The 17,915-nt window shown below is 38.9% G+C and overlaps 1 protein-coding gene and 1 long non-coding RNA gene across 16 annotated transcripts in view; one reads left to right on the top strand and one right to left on the bottom strand.

Annotated features, from left to right (window-relative positions):
* The window catches only part of LOC100119411 (protein lap4), a 56,524-nt gene that overhangs the window by 2,740 nt on the left and 35,869 nt on the right, over positions 1–17,915 (bottom strand). The window contains exons 9-30 of one of the 15 annotated variants that reach the window (XM_016985205.2): positions 16,796–16,906; positions 16,398–16,625; positions 15,659–15,931; positions 14,056–14,176; positions 12,963–13,127; positions 12,619–12,794; positions 11,774–11,902; positions 11,452–11,688; positions 10,798–11,376; positions 9,497–9,604; positions 9,246–9,425; positions 8,716–8,745; positions 8,243–8,401; positions 7,764–8,156; positions 7,505–7,666; positions 2,964–3,500; positions 2,399–2,510; positions 2,147–2,318; positions 1,967–2,072; positions 1,782–1,895; positions 1,558–1,686; positions 980–1,180 (exon numbers count right to left, since the gene is read on the bottom strand). In XM_016985205.2, the coding sequence (XP_016840694.1) occupies positions 980–1,180; positions 1,558–1,686; positions 1,782–1,895; positions 1,967–2,072; positions 2,147–2,318; positions 2,399–2,510; positions 2,964–3,500; positions 7,505–7,666; positions 7,764–8,156; positions 8,243–8,401; positions 8,716–8,745; positions 9,246–9,425; positions 9,497–9,604; positions 10,798–11,376; positions 11,452–11,688; positions 11,774–11,902; positions 12,619–12,794; positions 12,963–13,127; positions 14,056–14,176; positions 15,659–15,931; positions 16,398–16,625; positions 16,796–16,906 (4,422 nt within the window). Of the gene's footprint in view, positions 1–979; positions 1,181–1,557; positions 1,687–1,781; positions 1,896–1,966; positions 2,073–2,146; positions 2,319–2,398; positions 2,511–2,963; positions 3,501–7,504; positions 7,667–7,763; positions 8,157–8,242; positions 8,402–8,715; positions 8,746–9,245; positions 9,426–9,496; positions 9,605–10,518; positions 11,377–11,451; positions 11,689–11,773; positions 11,903–12,618; positions 12,795–12,962; positions 13,128–14,055; positions 14,177–15,658; positions 15,932–16,397; positions 16,626–16,795; positions 16,907–17,915 lie in introns of all 15 variants that reach the window. The other 14 variants (XM_016985200.2, XM_016985202.2, XM_016985206.2 and 11 more) reach the window with 14 other exon arrangements.
* LOC107981055 lies at positions 13,628–15,510 on the top strand. Its single transcript, XR_001729135.3, has 3 exons — positions 13,628–13,810; positions 13,880–14,408; positions 15,428–15,510. It is a non-coding gene; the product is annotated as an uncharacterized LOC107981055 (long non-coding RNA).

Raw genomic sequence — 17,915 nt, 5'->3', positions numbered from 1 at the left:
GCTGCAATTAGAAGAGATTGTCAATGTTTGTTGAAAAGTGTGGCTTGCATTCCAGGCGAAAATTTCGGAAGCTTGCAATAAGTAATGAACACAGTTAGCACTCTAATACCATACATACCAGATTACCCGTGATTTTGTTATCGATTTTTTTTTCGAAAAAAAAACATGCTTCATGCAGAGTGGTCTTATAGTATAACAGTTGTGGTATGTAACCATATACGCATTGTGTAGCACGCGCGCACGTTTGTATAGCTGTGATTTTTGTGTTTGCAATGTTTCACGAGCGATGATTGCGCATTGAAAGATATATACACTGAAAATGTTCAAACAAGATTGCTTATAGCACAGTGTGGCTAAAATCCGCTGTTAAGTCACGCCTATCTGTGACTAAAGTAGTCCTTTTTTGCACCGTGTTTATCACACTTGCTACGCTCCTGCGCTAACCTCACGGTGCAAATAAGGACTACTTTAGTCACGAATAGGCGAGACTAAAATTTTATACGATACTCTTGACTTAAATGGTTCAGTTTTACACGGCGCTTAGCGCCCTCGCTACGCTCGGGTGCTAACTGCGCCGTGTAAAAAAGAACCATTTAAGTCTCACGTAGCGTAATGTACTATTGTTGATGCGGCTCTAGGATTCGCTCTGATAGAAAACTACCTCTTCATACTTTTTGATTAATAATCTAAATAAAACTCAAGGCGAATAAAAAAAAGCTTTCTAACAGAGCGTAATCATATTTATACCACTGTTGGTGATTAAACAACGAAGCTTAGCACCGAATGCGTGACCATCTATGTATGTATACACACACACACACACACACACACACACACACACACACACACAAATGAACAATCAAAAACCGGAAATGGTGCGATACAGAACAATTGAAGGGTTCAATCACTGATATACAGGGGATATTCAAACAAAGTGCGTGATTTGTTTTTGTTCATCAGGATCGTCGTGAAGGTGTACCTCGCGTTCGATCAGCTTCTCGACGTATTCGACTGTTCGTACGCGGCGCTCGCCGGTCGCCTCGTCAACGTACTCCTCGGTGCGCCGAGTCACTTTTTCGTCGACTATTTTCTCGGACTCGCGCACAGCTTTGGAAGGACCCAGCTTGCTGCGTACAGCAAGCTTTGGGAAATCCGCGCTAGACGGCCTTAATGTAGCAAACTGCAGTTTGCCGTTGTCATTGCGGTTGTTGTTGTTGATATTTGTACGTGTGGATGTTTGACACGGGGCCAAAGAAAAAAAAGGAAAAACCGATCACAGGTTATTAAATTAGTATCCCAAAATGATATCCATACATAACAGAGGTTATTAATTCGTTTTCTTTTCTTCACTTCAGTCCGTTCATTATATATTAACATTTTCTTTAAATGTATACTCTTAATTGTTAGCCAAGACACAATAAAACGAAATATTAGTACTGAGATTATGGGGAGTTATATTTTCGATTCAATGGCCCATTGTTAATTGATTACCCAAAAGGGGAAGACGTCATTGTTTGAAAATCATGTTTGTGGCGTTCCAAGATACAATTGACTTACCTCCGTCACTTTCTCCCCTTCAGGTGCTGGTTCAGTGTGATCCACATTATCTTTTGCGCTTTCCAACTTTGCCGACGTATCCATCATCTCGCTCATTTTCTTTATCACTAACTGTGCTTGCAGAGCGTCCTTCAGCAAATAATTACGTATTAATTAAGAATATAATGAAATTTGAGTGAAAACATTTCAAAAAGGTTTTAATAGTTATTAAGATAACGACATACTTGTTCGAGAGATTTCAATCGAGCTTGCCTCCAGGCTGCCCTTTTCTCTGCCCGAAGGGCTCTCTGTTCAGCGGGTGTCAAGTGGCTCTCATCATCTTCATCGGAAAGCAGACCCTAAAAATCGAAAGTTAATTTTAGTTTTTGTACAATGTTTTTATCCTCGCGTTTTCAAAGACAAACGTTACCTCTTGAATCATTCTTTCTTTGAGTCGTCGTTCGGCTTTTGCTGTCCTTACTATACTAGGTACATTTTGAAGAGTCGAAATCCCCGTTCGCGAGCTCAATCGACTACTGCAAATTACATAAAAATATTATTTAGCGCTAATTCTTTTCTTCTACTACTGCTGCAAGTAAACAAAGCATACTTTGGTCTCCTGTTGTCCTGCTCTTCTATGGGTTCTTCGTCGTCCAAACCTTCGTTTTCGTCCATCTGCGCCCAGGATTTCAATTCGTCTCTCGTAAGGGTTGCGATTTTTTTTTCCTCTTCTTGCTTCAATTTTTCCACTTCGTCCTGGCTCAAGAAGCTAAAGACTTTGTCTAAACACACGATTGCGGTATGGCGTCATTGATTTGCTCGAGAAGAAATGTAGGGTAATACTTTTCGTCAACAAATTTACCTGGTTTTGGAGAAGGCTTCAAATGTTCCTCCATGGCATTCTCGAACAGCCGCTTTCTGTCGCTAACCGACAGTTTGGCCGGTGCTGGTGTCGGCGATGGAGTTGACGGCGGCTGTTTGTCAATAAATGAATATGAAACGGATGAAAATGAAGTACACAATAGAATAGAATAATAATAATAAAAACAATAATAAATAATAATAATATTTCTAACTACAAAATTAATATCATACTTGTGCAATCAAAGGAAAGTTTAGGTTAAAGAATTATTATAGAGAAAATTCAACGTTATAATAATCTGTGCGAAAATTAGTAAAAGTAAGAACCAAAGATAGTCTACTATCCAGAAATAATAAAGTGTTAGTCTCTACGTAAATAATAATAATAATAATAATAATAATAATAATAATAATAATCAAAAGTGCAGATATCAACTAAGAAATAAAGTTAATAACATCTAAGTGATTAGTGCTCCGCGTCGATCGATCCACGCCAACTGTAATATAAGTACGTATAAGCTGTGGATTAACCGAGCCACGGAGATTGTCATGCTGCTTGCACCCACCTCAAACCTAGTAGTACCAAAACCTCGGTAAGTCTCAGGGACGACAGAGCGTGCGATCTGTCGTCTAGTAAGGTAGGCAGTATCAGCCGCGGCGTTATCGGGGCAGCCCTCGCCGGGGCCGTGCACCTCGCCGACGATCGTCATGTCGGGACTGGTCAGGGGTGTGGGAGGTAGCTTGAAGCGCGGCGAGCCCGAGCTGAGGGTACACTGCTCCGGAGTCGGGCTGACCCTGTAGCCGGTGCCAGCTCGACCGGACTGCGAGACGTCGCCGCTGCTCGAGGACTTGGACCGGTAGGGCGAAGGCAGACTCGCGAAGCTGATGCCGCGCTTCTTCTTCGGGGAGGGAAGGGTCTGGGAGGATACGGAACAGGTGCTCGTCGGCGGGCTCGGCTGCGGCGGTAGGCTGGTCGAGCTGACGAGGGCCGACTTGCGCGGCTTTGGCTGTTGCTGCTGTTGCTGATACGGCGGCGTAGGACTGTCTACCGATGTGCCGTAGCTGTCGTCTCTCGGGCCTGGCGTCAAGCTCACAGGCGTTGGCTGTGTTCGTTTTGTCGTTTGTGCGAGAGTTTCATGGATTGCAACAGAACGACGTCGACCAGGGGTCACGAGTGGAGAGAAGAAAATAGAAGAGAGATTGGGTCAGAGTTAGAGTGCTGTCGACTTTTACTTTATACTCTTGTATGCTGTGTATCAAAATATGTGGGGGTGATGTTTGCAGGTGGATTGTTTTTCTATATACTATACTGGCGTGGCGAAGCTTGACGCGTTTCACTATATTGCTATGATATATCTATGCACTCAAAGTGACAAACAAATCAACGAAGCGGATTTCTTTCCAACTATATAGGAAGCTCTCAGTCCAGTCCTGGCAGTGTTTGCGGATGCTCGATTCTTTGAAAGTCCACTTTTTTCTTTTTGCTCAATCGAAAGCAATGTAAATAAATAGTAAGTGAAATTAAAAATCAATGAAATCATAATGCTGCTGTCTCTGAGTATGTCAGGGTGAGAAAGTAAATAACTAAAACCAGGGTGCTAGAGTGGTAAGTAGTATATGCGAATGTAATATAAAGACAACACGCCGAGTCTATGCACTCGACTATACATCCAAACAATATATAGTATATAAAGTGCGCAACAAGTGGTGTCTGGCCGTATGTATTTGAAAATCAGATTTTATTTTCAACGCTACAATCCATACAAAATCTACACGAGAGTTCCAACGAGAAGTACGATTGAATTTGCATTCTTTACATAATTACTTTTTTTTACTCTTTTTATAGTTTAGCGTTTTGTTATTTGCCTTGTTTCGGAGTGCTAAGATGCGCTTTGCTTCTTTATTGCCCATAAAACGCGTGTAGGAATGTGCGTCCTTTTATATAAGTTTCTTTCTTATTCGTTACGTTGATGTCGGCTCCAATGTAAACTTTATACGTCACATCTCTCTCCCTCTCTCTCTCTCTCTCTCTCTCTCTCTCTCTCTTTATCCTAAACGTGTTGGTATGTGTATGTATAGTGTGTGGGTAATATGTATGCATCAGCGCCCATTTCTCTGCGTGTACATGGCGTGTCTTATAATATTTTGCGTGTGTACTCATATTATTATTATATACCCTTTTCTTCCCAATGATTTATCTCGACTCGTACGTATTAGCTATATAAGGAAATATAACGCAGATTCTCTCTGTCGAGCGAATCGATCACAAGGAACCCTTTTTATTATTCATGTATCCTTCATATTTTTTTCCTGCGCTCAACAACTCTTTATGGTACAGTGATGCGCACAAGCGCAGATACGCGCGTTGACAACAAATGAGAAGTCAAGCCCGTGCGAAAAGTAAAAAACGCTTATTCTAAACAACAAGGGAGCTTAGCCGTCCTTATGTATGACATATTGTATTTTATATCTTTTTTTTCCTTTGCCGAAAGGACTGCGCGATTCTTTCGTCCGAATTGATTGAGATCTTTCGTTAGTGTCGTCGAAGACAACTATGGATTATATTGTTGGATATTTTATTTACGAAACATGCACGAGCGAAAACGTGTGTGCATTTTATCGTGAACCGGTCGATCTTTACTTCTGGAGGAGAAACAAAGAGTCAAGCTTGTTATATTTTCTCGCGCTTATAGATAAATATTCTTATTTCCGGTAATTTTTTTGTATTTATAATAATATATAAACATCTGGTCCGTTAGAGTTTATGTCAACATACATATATATGCATTTATATATATATAACATTTATAGAAAATTTGTAGATAGTAATATACAGTATACATTGATATTTTATAGTTTTTTTTTAATCATCTATCATCATTGATCAATGATATGAGTCAATCTGTAACAGGGAACGTCATTAGAGTCCTTGCAGCTTCAACAAAGAAACAGATCACTCCAATGCGACTCTAGCACGCTTGCATTTTTTCAAAACACGGTGCTTCTGACGTCTTTATTTAAGCGTTAATTATTCATTTTTATTTTATATAATTTATGCTTACTTTTTCATATACTTTATACTTTTTCGCGCGATAAACATTGCACATCGAAAGTTAAAATTAAAATCATCGAAAAATACAGAGAGAATATGCCCAAAAAACGCGATCAGCGGTGAGAAATCCTATTTTTTTCTTTTTTTTCTTCTCTTTTTCGATTTTTTTGTCTCGTCATTAGCGCGATTTCATTTAGAGAACAGCATTGCATGCTGTCGACATCGAATCACCGGCTGAGGGATTTATTAACCCTTTCATGCTCGAAAATAACATACTTCTGTTAAAAGCAAAATTTGATTGTTCATAGATAACGAAATAAAGTTTGATAACACGAACAACGCATAAAAATTCACTGGTACCGTTGTATGATTGCTTTGGTAATAGATTGTTGTTAAATATATAAGTAGTGAAAGGGTTAATTATAATGCCGTTTTAACGATTCTAAGGCAACGGTGAGAGTCCGCTGACCCGCTGTCTTGCTTTTCTTCGATTTTTTTTTCATGTGCATTCAGAAAGTAATGACGGACACAACAAACGGATCTTCCAACGATTTTCGCTAATCTTTAAAAAACACTACGCCTATCACAGAATGATTTCTTGAATATCTTTTACTCATTTCATTTTGTTCACTCATCCATCATGTAACTTCATATGTAGTCTTTATAAAGTTTAGTGAGGAACAAAGTCACTTTGCCAATTCAAACGTAAAAAGATAGAATTACTGAACAGTTTCTCGAAGAGAGGTGGAATTGGTTTTAGAAGCTTTCATAATAAGATGACGTAAAAATCAATGAATACCAATACCAACGTTATTCCACATCTCTTTAATAAATCGTTCATGCTAATTCTTTTATATTTTGATTTGATATATTTGCTTAGCGAGAGCTCAACACCGAAAATAAATGTGTTTTAATAGATTCAGAAAGTAGCTCTGTTCCCTTTGAAGAAGAAATATCACAATTATTTGTGACAGTTCATAAGATCTTGCGAAATTCCATTCACAATGAAAGTCAAGAAGACGTTCTTTTACGCATTCGCACGATGACCTATAAATGGCAGTATTTTGATAACAAGTGGAGAATGACGACGGTGGAAACGGCACACAACACAAGTCTTGGGTCTCGCAATTGTCGCAGTGCGTCGACAGTCCGTTTATTTAATATGTTTTGCTTTAACGTTCACGAACTGTATCACGAAGGACGTGATTTCGAACGATTCACTTCTGTTAGAGGGCAGCCAATGTAGCGTTATCGCCTTCCATCGTCTGTAAAACGTGAGAGAACATGGCTCGTTTCGTTCGATTGGCCGTTTTCGTCACATGCGTCCACTACAGAGAAAAACACTGACGTTCCATGCGCTTATAATTCGTACCACATAGAGAAACTCCAATAAAAACACATCATGTAAGACACCTATACAGTAGAAGATGGATGATGTACAGTGAAGGCATCAGAAGAGGGAAGAAAACTCCAGATTCTTAAATCTGAGTCTGATTACTTTATACAGTGAAAAACATGTGATAACAAAATGAAATTTCAGAATCAATAATATCTCGTTTATATGAATGTTTAATCCATTCGCTACATTAGTTGGAAAGTCGTTATAAAATTCAAAATGTAGCCAATGGGTTATTCAGAAAATATAGCTCTAAAACGTCTAATTAGGGGCCTCGTTTTTGCATGTGGATAATTTTCCATGCCATGTAATGAAGACATAAATAATAAAATAAAGCTCAGAAAGTGTGAACTCAGAGTTCAACCCAGAGAGATCGAGTACTTCAGTAAATATCTTTTTGAGTCGACATAGTAGAATTGTGAAGGGAATGAGTGTCATTGACTACTAAAAGAAATTTTCTTTACACCAGAAAGTAAATTATAAAAAGCGTCTACTTAAATACGTATGCACCAATTTATCAATACTGAGGTTATAACAATCGATTGTTGGCGTTTGATTTTTGAGTTGTGTTTAGTTGTGTGAGTCATGCATGAAGAATCATGCTTATAATTACGATCAATTACTAAAGCTAATAGAATAAACAAGATGTTGAAACTTACCGGGGGGCTTTGTGGAGCTAGTGTGTGTTTGCTCATAACTATAGTTGTTGTTTTTAAGTCTTTAGTTCCACCAGGAGATTTTGGAGGAATCGGACTGATACAATCGACTGGGCTGTTAGGCTTACTAACTAACGCATCTGCCGCTTTCACGAAATCCAAAAGCTGAATTTTAAAAATTTAAAAAAATTTAATACACAAGTAATATACTATAAAAAAATTAAAAAAAAAGATTAAATAAATACACGACACAATCTTATACCTTATCGGGAACTGTTTTTTCAGCTTTTTCTCTATGTTCGAGTAACGCTCGTTCTCTTTCTTCTTTTTCCCAAGCGACCAATTCTGCTTTCATTTCTTGTTCTTGACGTAAAGTAGCTGCTTCTTCGTCGTCTCTATCAAGACTAGAAACACTCTGCGACAAAGATTTGGCATCATCGACTGTAATAGTGTCCTTTGATTCTTTAGATGATGTCTTGGACTCTTTCGATTCCCTTCCCGATATCGATAAGTTTTGTTCGATCTCATTTTTATCATATCCTTTACATACAACAAGTGTGATTATGTTTCCAGAACTGCGTAAAATATTTACGGCTTCTTGGTGAGTTGCACCGAGAATTGATGTACCATTAACCTCTAACAGTCGCATTCCAACCTAAAATAAAAAAATAATCGTTTTAAGTCTCGTTATACAATAATTTTAATTTTTTTGTTTACAATCAAAATTCACTCAAAATTAACCTTTAGCCTGCCGTCACGTTTAGCTGCCCCACCGGAGTTAATTTTAGAAATAAAAACTCCTTCATCCATATTGTCAAGAGGATTCCCTCGTTGTCCCTTTAGTCCACCTTTGATGTGCATACCCAATTTTTCACCAGGTTCTTTTATTATTACAAGTTCCTAAAAACATAAGCAAATGTTTAAAATTCTTCTTAAACATAAACTAATATATTATCAATTAAATTGAATGTTTTACAAAAGTATAAAATTTATAAAAATATATACAATAAATACCAATTGATTTATGACATGGGTGCAAACTAAAAAAATTGTGGATCTACATACAAGCGGCTATTGAAACATTTATCACCAATCATAACTGTGTAAAGTTTTAAAATTACAAAAGTGAGCGAGTAGTTAAAGGTGTAGAAGAGATTAAAAATCTATCAATAGAAGGACTTTTACATGGGGTCATACTTTTTTAGAGTACTTACTGTCACAGGGATGTACTCTATTTCGACCAGCTTGTGAAATTAAACGATATGCAGTTGCATTAGGTAATGGAACCGTTTGAATACATTGCAATATCGATTGAAGTAATGAAAATAGATTATAGAATCTAATTTTTAATTTCAAAACAAAAGTAACTACTTATTTCAGCTAATATTTAAGTTTAGTTTGTAAAATATTAGTACATAATATTATTAAATCAAAAGAATTAATGACTATTTGATCAAATTTGAAACTTCTATATTTTTTCCATCTAATTTCTTTATAGATGTAAAGAAAAATCAAGAAAAGCGATCACTTCTAATGAAGCCATGCAACTCGTGAATATTTTTGTAAAGTAAAGTGTATCATTTTCACGTAACTTTTTAGTCTAGCAGTTTACCTAAATATTATCACTTAATGCATTTGTGCCTTGCTATAAGCTAAATAGACATAGTGAATTGATGGTTGTAAGCTCTACAAGTGAAAGTAAAGATATTTTCTAGAAGTTGGCATTATGATATTAATAATATACCTGATAATTTTCTGGTAGTGGATCGTGTTGAACAGTTAATATAATCTGATCTCCTGGTCGAAGTAATTCCATCACAGCCTCTTGATGTGTTGCTTTGGTTATATCAGTTCCATTAACCTTTAATATTCTATCGCCCATTCGCAACTTTCCAGACTTAGCAGCAATTCCACCAGGAACAACCTAACAATAAATTATGTATTATGAATGTGCTTACGTGAAATTTACAGTTTACTGTTAGTAAAAATTCTTACGTGAGAAATAAAAATTCCTGGTTCTTTAGCTCCGAATGGTGTACAGGAATGATCAGTTCCTCCAATGATACTAAAGCCCAGAGATCCTTCCTTAATGAGGATGACGTCCTAAATAACAATCACAGCTATTAGTAAGTCATTAGTTGTTCAGTTATTATAAGACTGTGTACACTTTGCATAAGAAACTCGTGTGGCTCATGATTACCATGAGTCGAGAAATAAACAAATCAGTTAAGCATTTGTCGACAAAAACTGTGGCCAGTTTTAAGGACAGGAATGGTCATTGTGGACAATGGACATAGACACATACATACAGCAATTTACGCATTGGCATCTACAGTAATGACAAGGAAGACGACCCGCCATTCCTTTATAATCATATTTACAATTGGCTACAAGCAAAAATTTGCAGTGATTGTGATAAAATTACCTTCCAAGACTCGATTTCACGGCTTCACAAAAAAATATAAGTAATAGTAGTAGTGCTTTTGAAAGAGTGCGATAGAAAAAGCTTTAGAATTGATTTTATTATTATTAAAGATTATTTGAAATTAAAATAAATTTATCCTTCTTAAGAGTGCTCCTAGTATTTTTATACATTATTTAGTCGCTCAAAATACTAAAAATCCAAATAAAATCTATAATTTTCAAGATCCAAAATGTTCACTGCATACTGACGTAAATTTCGCGAATATTATAAAAGTCCCGTAATTTAATGTTCAATGTCAGAGTTAATCTTCCAAAACAGATGGAATTTAATTTAAATTTTATTTAAATATTATGTTTTTATACTTTAGGATACTTTTGTAATAAAACATATTCCGTCAAAATACGTAGTAGATTTTAAAAAATTCGGGATGCCCTTAATTCATTCCTTTGTGCCTATAAAAGTAAAACTAACATCTTCTTTGAAAAAACTTCAGTTGGAACACTCTTAAAACCATTAAATCTTTGAATATCATATTTACAAAAATGAAGAAGCTTGCAAATGAGTTACGGAGAACCAACGGGGCAGCACGTACCTCGATTATGACCGGCCTCACCAGCTGGTTGTCGGTGACGCGCGTCACAACAGTCTCCGTGAGAGTGCTCTTTGTGATGGTTTCCGTAACTTTACCAATAGTCGTCGGAGCCGGAGGGAAACTAACATCCCCGGGCAGGCCATCGGGCTGCTTGATCGTCACAGTGACGGTAGACCCCTTTTGGGAGGAATCTGGCGAGGGCGAGGAATTTGTCGAGGGTCGAAGGAAGTGAGCGGGGATCATGGCCTGAAATTCCTCGTTGGTGATTGGCTTCGGTACCTGAATGTCCTCTTGCGTGTCCGCCATCGCCTTCTCTTCGCCAGCCCCGGGCGTGGGTGTCGCCGTCGGCGTCGGAGACGTCGTTGCCGAAGGTGGTGCTGGTGGTTGCGAGGTTGGTCTAGCCGCTGGCTGTTGTTGCTGATTGATGCTCTGCCGAGGAGCTGGCTGCGGAGGTGGTGTCGTGTTTGTTGTGGCCGACTTTTTGAGCTCATCGCTAACTTGACCATTCATGCGAGCAATGCCGTTGACAGGTGGAGTCGTTGACACCTCGGTGGTTTTCGAGGATGGTGGAGTTTTGGAAGTAGGACTGGGCGACAGAATTTTATCCGCGTCGATCGAGCGACGGAAGGCGCTGTAGCCTGGTCGATTAGCCATGTAACTGTTTGCGCTATAGAGGCCGGTGTAGGGCTTGGGCGTTCCGATGACAAGGGGCGACTTCTCTGAAGGTGTTAAGTTAGCAGGATTCGCCTGAGATAGAGGAATCTCCCGCTCGACCACCAATCGAACGAATCTTTCCAAACCGGTAAGTAAAGTAACAGCTTGCTCGTGTCGCGCATCCGTCATTTCTACACCGTTAATCTGCACACATAGTAAAAATTATTAGCCTAACTGATATATTAATAAGAAAATAATTTCTATAACGTAATGACTTACCGATACTACTTTGTCGCCGATGCACAGTTTTCCATCCCTCTGGGCAACACCGCCATCAGTTATCCTCGAAATAAAAATAGCATCACTGTTGGGTTTATACGGAGGCGATCCTTTACCTCCGGCTATACTAAAACCTAGCCCATTTTGATCTCTGATCAACGTCGTGTGTACTAAGACGGGCACCAGTGGGTCTGCAGCTTGTTGCTTGACGGCAGACAAAGGTTCGGGGATTTTTCTCTGCGAAATATAAAACATGAGCATTAAAGAAACAGCTAATCACATAGGTGGAAAATTTGTGTTACTGGCTTATTAATTTGTCAACCTTTATCGTTTCATCGGCATCACCGTTCTCGAGATTATGGGAAAGCGTAGTCGAGGATACGTAAGATGTCGCGCTGGGTGCTCGGCTAGTGCTCATACTTGAACAAACCGAGTCTTTTCTGATAGACATCTAAATATTCAAATTTATCGTTAACCTTTTCAGTAAGTTATACGATGTATAGAAAAGCTGCTTTATATTTTAAATCATGCGTTCATAAAGCTTGCACAAGACAATATTTTCTAGAGCAAATCATAACTTGCTAATAGAAGTATATAAATTGAAGACAGATGAAGAGAAAAGACTTTCGATTTTTGAGCGAGAAATGCCAAAAATAAACTACTAAATACGTTTTAACTTTCAAAAAAGCGTTTCCCAGCCAACAGATATAGAATAACAGAAAGTAGAGATAAAGAGTAAGAATATTGTCAGACAACACTTTTCGGCATTGTCATTTACAGTCGGCTATCAACTTAAAAGCAATATCCACACGCTCACTAATGTATACGCAACCTCTGCTGTCTATATTCTTCAAACAAAAAGTTTTTTATTTTCTGTATTAAATTTCTATAGGTTAGAAAAGATTTGATCTGATCAAGCAATCTACCTACAACATATTAATTCAAATGCTGCTGAAAGCAGCAGATCAATACCTGTTGATCTCATAATAAGAAAGCGCATGCATAATATGCATAATCTTGAAACATCGACAGAAACAAAACTATCAGCTCTTTGCAGCTAACAGTGAAGCGTGGGAATATGCCCTAAAGCTCCAGACAAGACCGTTTTAGGACAATGTCGGAGAGCTCCAGTTTGACAAGAGGACAATGCCATGAGGCGAACTATACCTGTTCTGAAGGCGGGACTATTCTCGTTACTTCTCGGAGAATCACCAGGACGAGGACGCGACCGCAAGCTTTCAAGACCTCAACAGCGTCGTAATGGTCGACATTTACGACCGATATACCGTTGACGGAGAGTACTTTGTCGCCTACTCTCAGACCCGCTAAATCGGCCGGCCCACCTATAAAACAGAAGACATTGGTAAAGATAAGAGTACATTTTTTTATGGAAAGCTTTTGCTTTCAGGAGAATCCAGAAAATTGCCAGTAGGCGAGACACTCGCGCAACAGAGGCAATGACACAAATAGTATGAGACTTTTTATTTTTATTTAAAAACTGTATGACTCACCTTCTGTTACCCTAGAGATAAAAATGCCCTCGTCATCGCCTTTGAAGGGCGTGGAGCCTATTCCTCCGGCTATCGACAGTCCCAGTCCTCCTGTCGTTCGTTCGATATGAATCTCGTACTGCTCCTCGCGGATCTCTATCGACGGCTCCGTGTCCGACAATGCACCTGTATACAAAAACCATAGTTCAATTTTACTCATGACAGCAACAACAACAACAAGCGAGCAATATCGCAAGAAGCGCAAACGCACTGAAACACGAAACAGGCCGCTTGATCCTTGGCCTGTGCTTCCTCACGTAGAGTCTATAAACTTTCGGCATGATTGCTCGTGCAGTGATCCCGGCACACTATCCTGCGTTTGTGGAAGCGTGAAGTCGTCGATGCGCGTCTCTACCTCTCGCGGGCGCAATCGATTCCCGCGGCACAATTAAAGGCGATATCCGCGATCTCGCGCGAGCGAAGCTCTAACTGGGCTACGCCGCGCGGAAGGCAGTCAGAGAGCCGAGAATGCACGAGCGATAAGATCATATCTTATCAAACGTATCTATCTCTTTCTCACTTATTGCGGTCTCTGCTGCCGCGTCGCCGAATCGTATCACGTACGCGCAAACAGCGAGGGAAAAAAAATAAGAGGTGGAGGTAGTGCGCGTTCTACTTTTCGACGTGAGTTAATGCGCAAAAGGAAGAGTGATAAAGGTGAGTCGGAGGCTAGCGGTCGCTGGGTTGTGCCGCTGGATTTACCAAATGTATTCGAGAAACTTACTGCTCGAGTATAGTGATGGTGTGTTTGTTCGATCGTTCCGCTATTGATTTTCGAGGAGGATAACTTGGCTTTTGTATTGGACAAGGTATAGTACTTTTTTTACTTTGGGTCATGTATCGAGTGTAATTTTTTAAAACAATTAATGGGTTTGAAGGCTGGAAGGTATCTTTGATACGTCACTCATTTTTAAAATTGAAATATATCCCATCGCACGTTTGATCGGAAATAAAAGAACGCGTTGGTGAATCGACTACTTGCCTCTGAATCATCGATAAAAACGATAGAGATAAAGAAAAATGATGGAAAGGTGTGGAACACCTCGGCTCTCACCTTGACTGTGTCCGTCGACGTTTTCAATGGACTCGGCGTAAGGCGGATACGTGGCTGCTCCCGTAGTCTGTGCTGGCGTCGTCGTCGTCGTCGTCGACTCGTCGGTCTTTTTCATCAACGCCTGTGGACATTAAAAGGTACCTTTATTCTCTTTGCTCAGCTAGTCTACCAGCGGCTCTATGTTTATTCTGTCTCTGTTGTTGCTGTACGAGATGTATAAGGCAAAAATGTAAAAAAAGAGATAAACAAAGTCAACTACGAACTTCAAATTCAAATTGTATATTAAAGCAGCAGATACGAGCTTTGTTAATTATTCGCATCGAAACAAAAAGGAAGCCGCCGGCAACATTAAAGTAAGTATATATATATATTTACGACACGTCTAAGTGAACAGTCAAAATTAATCGAACTATTGGCTATGCTGCAATAGATTTACAAAACACACCGCTGACACAAACATAATGTATATAACAATATCAAAGTAGAGAAAATAATGAACGAGTTAATTCACACGCACGCACACACTGAAGTAAACACAAAGATCGGCAAAGTTTTTTTTATAAGTTAGATAAAGTCATAAATCTATCTAGTATATATACGTATATAATTTTAATTGAAAAAAATGTAGAAAATCAATCATGCTAAAGACACTATAGAATAAGCCGAATCAAATATTTTAGAAACACCATCCAAAAGAGTCATGTAGTAACGATATAAAAATTAAAATTTTTACAACTAGGTATTAAGAAGACTAAGATTTAGTGCTCCGTAGAAGAATACTAAATATTGATTAAAAGTGTCAACTCTAACTAAATCTAAAAATTTCTCTGAAACCATGTTAAACTACAGCTTTTAACACAGAATCGCATTCGCATGATGCTTAGCGTATATCGTTTTAATTTATTCCTTTTTTCGCCTATCGTTAGACGGATTCAGTACATTCTAAATTGTCATTGGCGAATGCCGTGTGGTTAAAAAAAAGCATTGCATCACTACACTACGTTTCAAAGCATCGGCTCATTTTCATTATATTCACCGAAGCGCGGGCAACCTGAATCCGTCACGTCTATATTGTACAAAGCTGGCGCATACAGAGAAAAAGCTGCGAGGAGTTCAGAGAAATTTTTTCTTCGTAAATGCATACGAAAGTATGTATAAAGTAAAGAAATAAGAAAAGAGACAATAAGTAACAAACAAGTCGATCGAGGATCGTCAGTTGTGCAAAACAAAAATAATTAAAATAGAAATTCGTCTATTATATATTAGATATTGTTGATTACTATCTCTTTGTATGATTGAAAGCGAAATTAAAATTTGATAAATGTCAGCAAAGAACTTATGTAATTAGAATCGTATTTCTGTTCGAATTTAGGCCACCATCAATCATACGAAAACAAGAGTATTAAAAAAAATCGTTGTCAGAAAGAGACGTTAAGCTGGATCTAAAGTATTTCAGCTTGCTTGACTTGGCTTTATATAATCGTTTACAAGTATATGATATAAAGTATTTGAGGCTGTAGACGTATATATGATGTGAGGCAAGTATACAATAGAGACGTCGAGAGGCCATCGTGACGAAGAAGAGAAGGAGGAGGAGGCTAACCTGAGCGATGATGGAAGCGACCTTATCCTTGTCGATCGAGCCGTGAATACGCTTGTTTTTCAAGTGGTGCGGGGTGTCCCGGCGATGAAGCCTGTTGGGCTTGCCGGATTCACCCCCACCCTCGTAATCGGCGTCCTCGGTTATAGCAAAATCGACATGCCTTTGGGTCTCCTCGCCCTCCGACTCCACGCCATCGATATCGTCGTGCTTGTCATCGTCATCGTCATTACACCTAAACCTCGCACCCGTTACCGACTCGTCCATCTCCGCGTCCTGCAAACATCAGGATATCCCATACGCTCACAACGCGACACTATATACCCTCCGGCTTCAACATCGTCATCATCATCATCATCATCATTTTTGCTGCTTGCTCTGTACATTTCTCTCTCTTTCTTTCTCATCGCATTCTTCCAGCACCCTCGCTCGCAGAGCCGCGCCTCTCTACGTTGATAGTTTTGCATCTTTGTTCACATCGACGTATTTACGTATCGCAAAGATTATCATCACGTCGGTCAACCATTGGCACTGTGCGATCGTTTGACAATTTATTGGAGTAGAAACAAAAAAACAAATACAACAAAGTGCCGATGTTTGAGCGAGTCGTTATTAAGTTCTGAAAATTTAATTCGGTGAAACAGCCAACGAAGCAGAGCCTGGCTGGTCGAGCGGACGCGCGCGTCCTGCCGAGAGCGACTAGGTGATAATGGACAGCAAGCAAGAGCGGCGACACACTTACACCTATGGCCTCTGGCTTGGTGATCGCGACTGTGGCGGCAGCAGGTGCACCGGAACTGCCGTTCGCTGCTTCCGATGCCGGCTTCGATGAGGCCTCTGCCTCGTGCTGTATGAACGAGCGACTGTTCTGATCCAGCGGGGGCGGTGGTGGCTCCTGTTGCATCGTCATCGACATCTCCTGCTGCTGCGTCTGCTCGAGCTTGTCCAGGCCGAACGCTTGCGAGACATCCTGCACGCAACAGCATCGTTTAGTGTGGAAACCCAGTCGAAGACAGAGATCCATTTTCGTTTGTTCATTTTTTTTATTTATTTATTTATTTTTTTTACTTATGCCTGTATCTTATGTATTTAATATCAAACGGACTGACAATATCGAACAGCTAATATGGATATACTGACCTGTTCCTCCGCGGACGTAGAACGACTGTCGTTCTTTCCCTTGCTAAAGAGCTTGTGAGCTTTCGCTTTGAGCTCTTTCGGATGAGGAGTGTTCTGTCTCACGAACGGAGTCTGTGGGAAACATGGTTGTCACTTATATGCATGCCTTTTTCCTTGTATACTCGTTGTATTTCTTTTTCTCTCAATCAGATTGAGAGCCAAATCAATGGTAAAGTATAGCATAATAAAAAGTTTAGTGAGGTGGATTGTTACGGTGAGTTGATGCTGTTATAATAGTCGGGTATGTTAGTGGAAAGAGAATCGAATATATATAGATAAATATCAATATACTCGTGTATCATAATCATGTGTATTTAACAATAGTTAGTAGTAGTGCTTATAAAGTAATAAGTCAGTAGTATTAGTGACGTGCCACATATATATATATATATATATATATATATATATATATATATATATATATATATATATATATATATATATATATATATATATATAAATGTATCTCATGCAAGTCTTATACACACGCACACCTAATAAGATATTTATCAAAAGTCTCTCACTACTGTACATAGGAGCATATCGTATCGTCAGTGCATTACCGTATAACAACTATATATAACATAAATAATTAATTACGTGGATACACTAGATACCTTTTGACCGTTAATTGCTCACATGGTACCACCGAGGCACCAAGAGAAGAGAAACCGAAATTTAACCTGAAAAATTATCACTATTCTAATTGCCGTTATCTTTTTATTTCGCAGCAAAACGTGCAGGTCAATGTATCGATTAACATATGCTTTATGTTCTAATAATGAAAAAAATCATACTTCGATGATCAAATAAATCGTTTGACAAATGAAAAAACGTCGTCTCGATATGGTTAAAAAAGAACATCAGCTAAGCTGTATGTTTTAATTATTGACCGCATGATGAAGTCGTAATAATAATAAGATGAGCGAAACTAATCAAAGGGTTTAGAGCCAACAAGAAACAGACATCTATAAAGAAATCGCTCGCATCTGGGATAGGTAAGTAGAATAAAAATGTATCAAAAAAAGTTTCAAAAAAGCATCGCAGCTTATTGAAAAAAAAATAGTCGTCCCCCAGAAAG

Source organism: Nasonia vitripennis, chromosome 4 (genome assembly GCF_009193385.2).
Source record: "Nasonia vitripennis strain AsymCx chromosome 4, Nvit_psr_1.1, whole genome shotgun sequence".
NCBI classification, from domain to species: Eukaryota; Metazoa; Arthropoda; class Insecta; order Hymenoptera; family Pteromalidae; genus Nasonia; species Nasonia vitripennis.
Note: the sequence above shows the minus strand (reverse complement) of the source record. Positions and strands in the feature narration are given on the sequence as shown.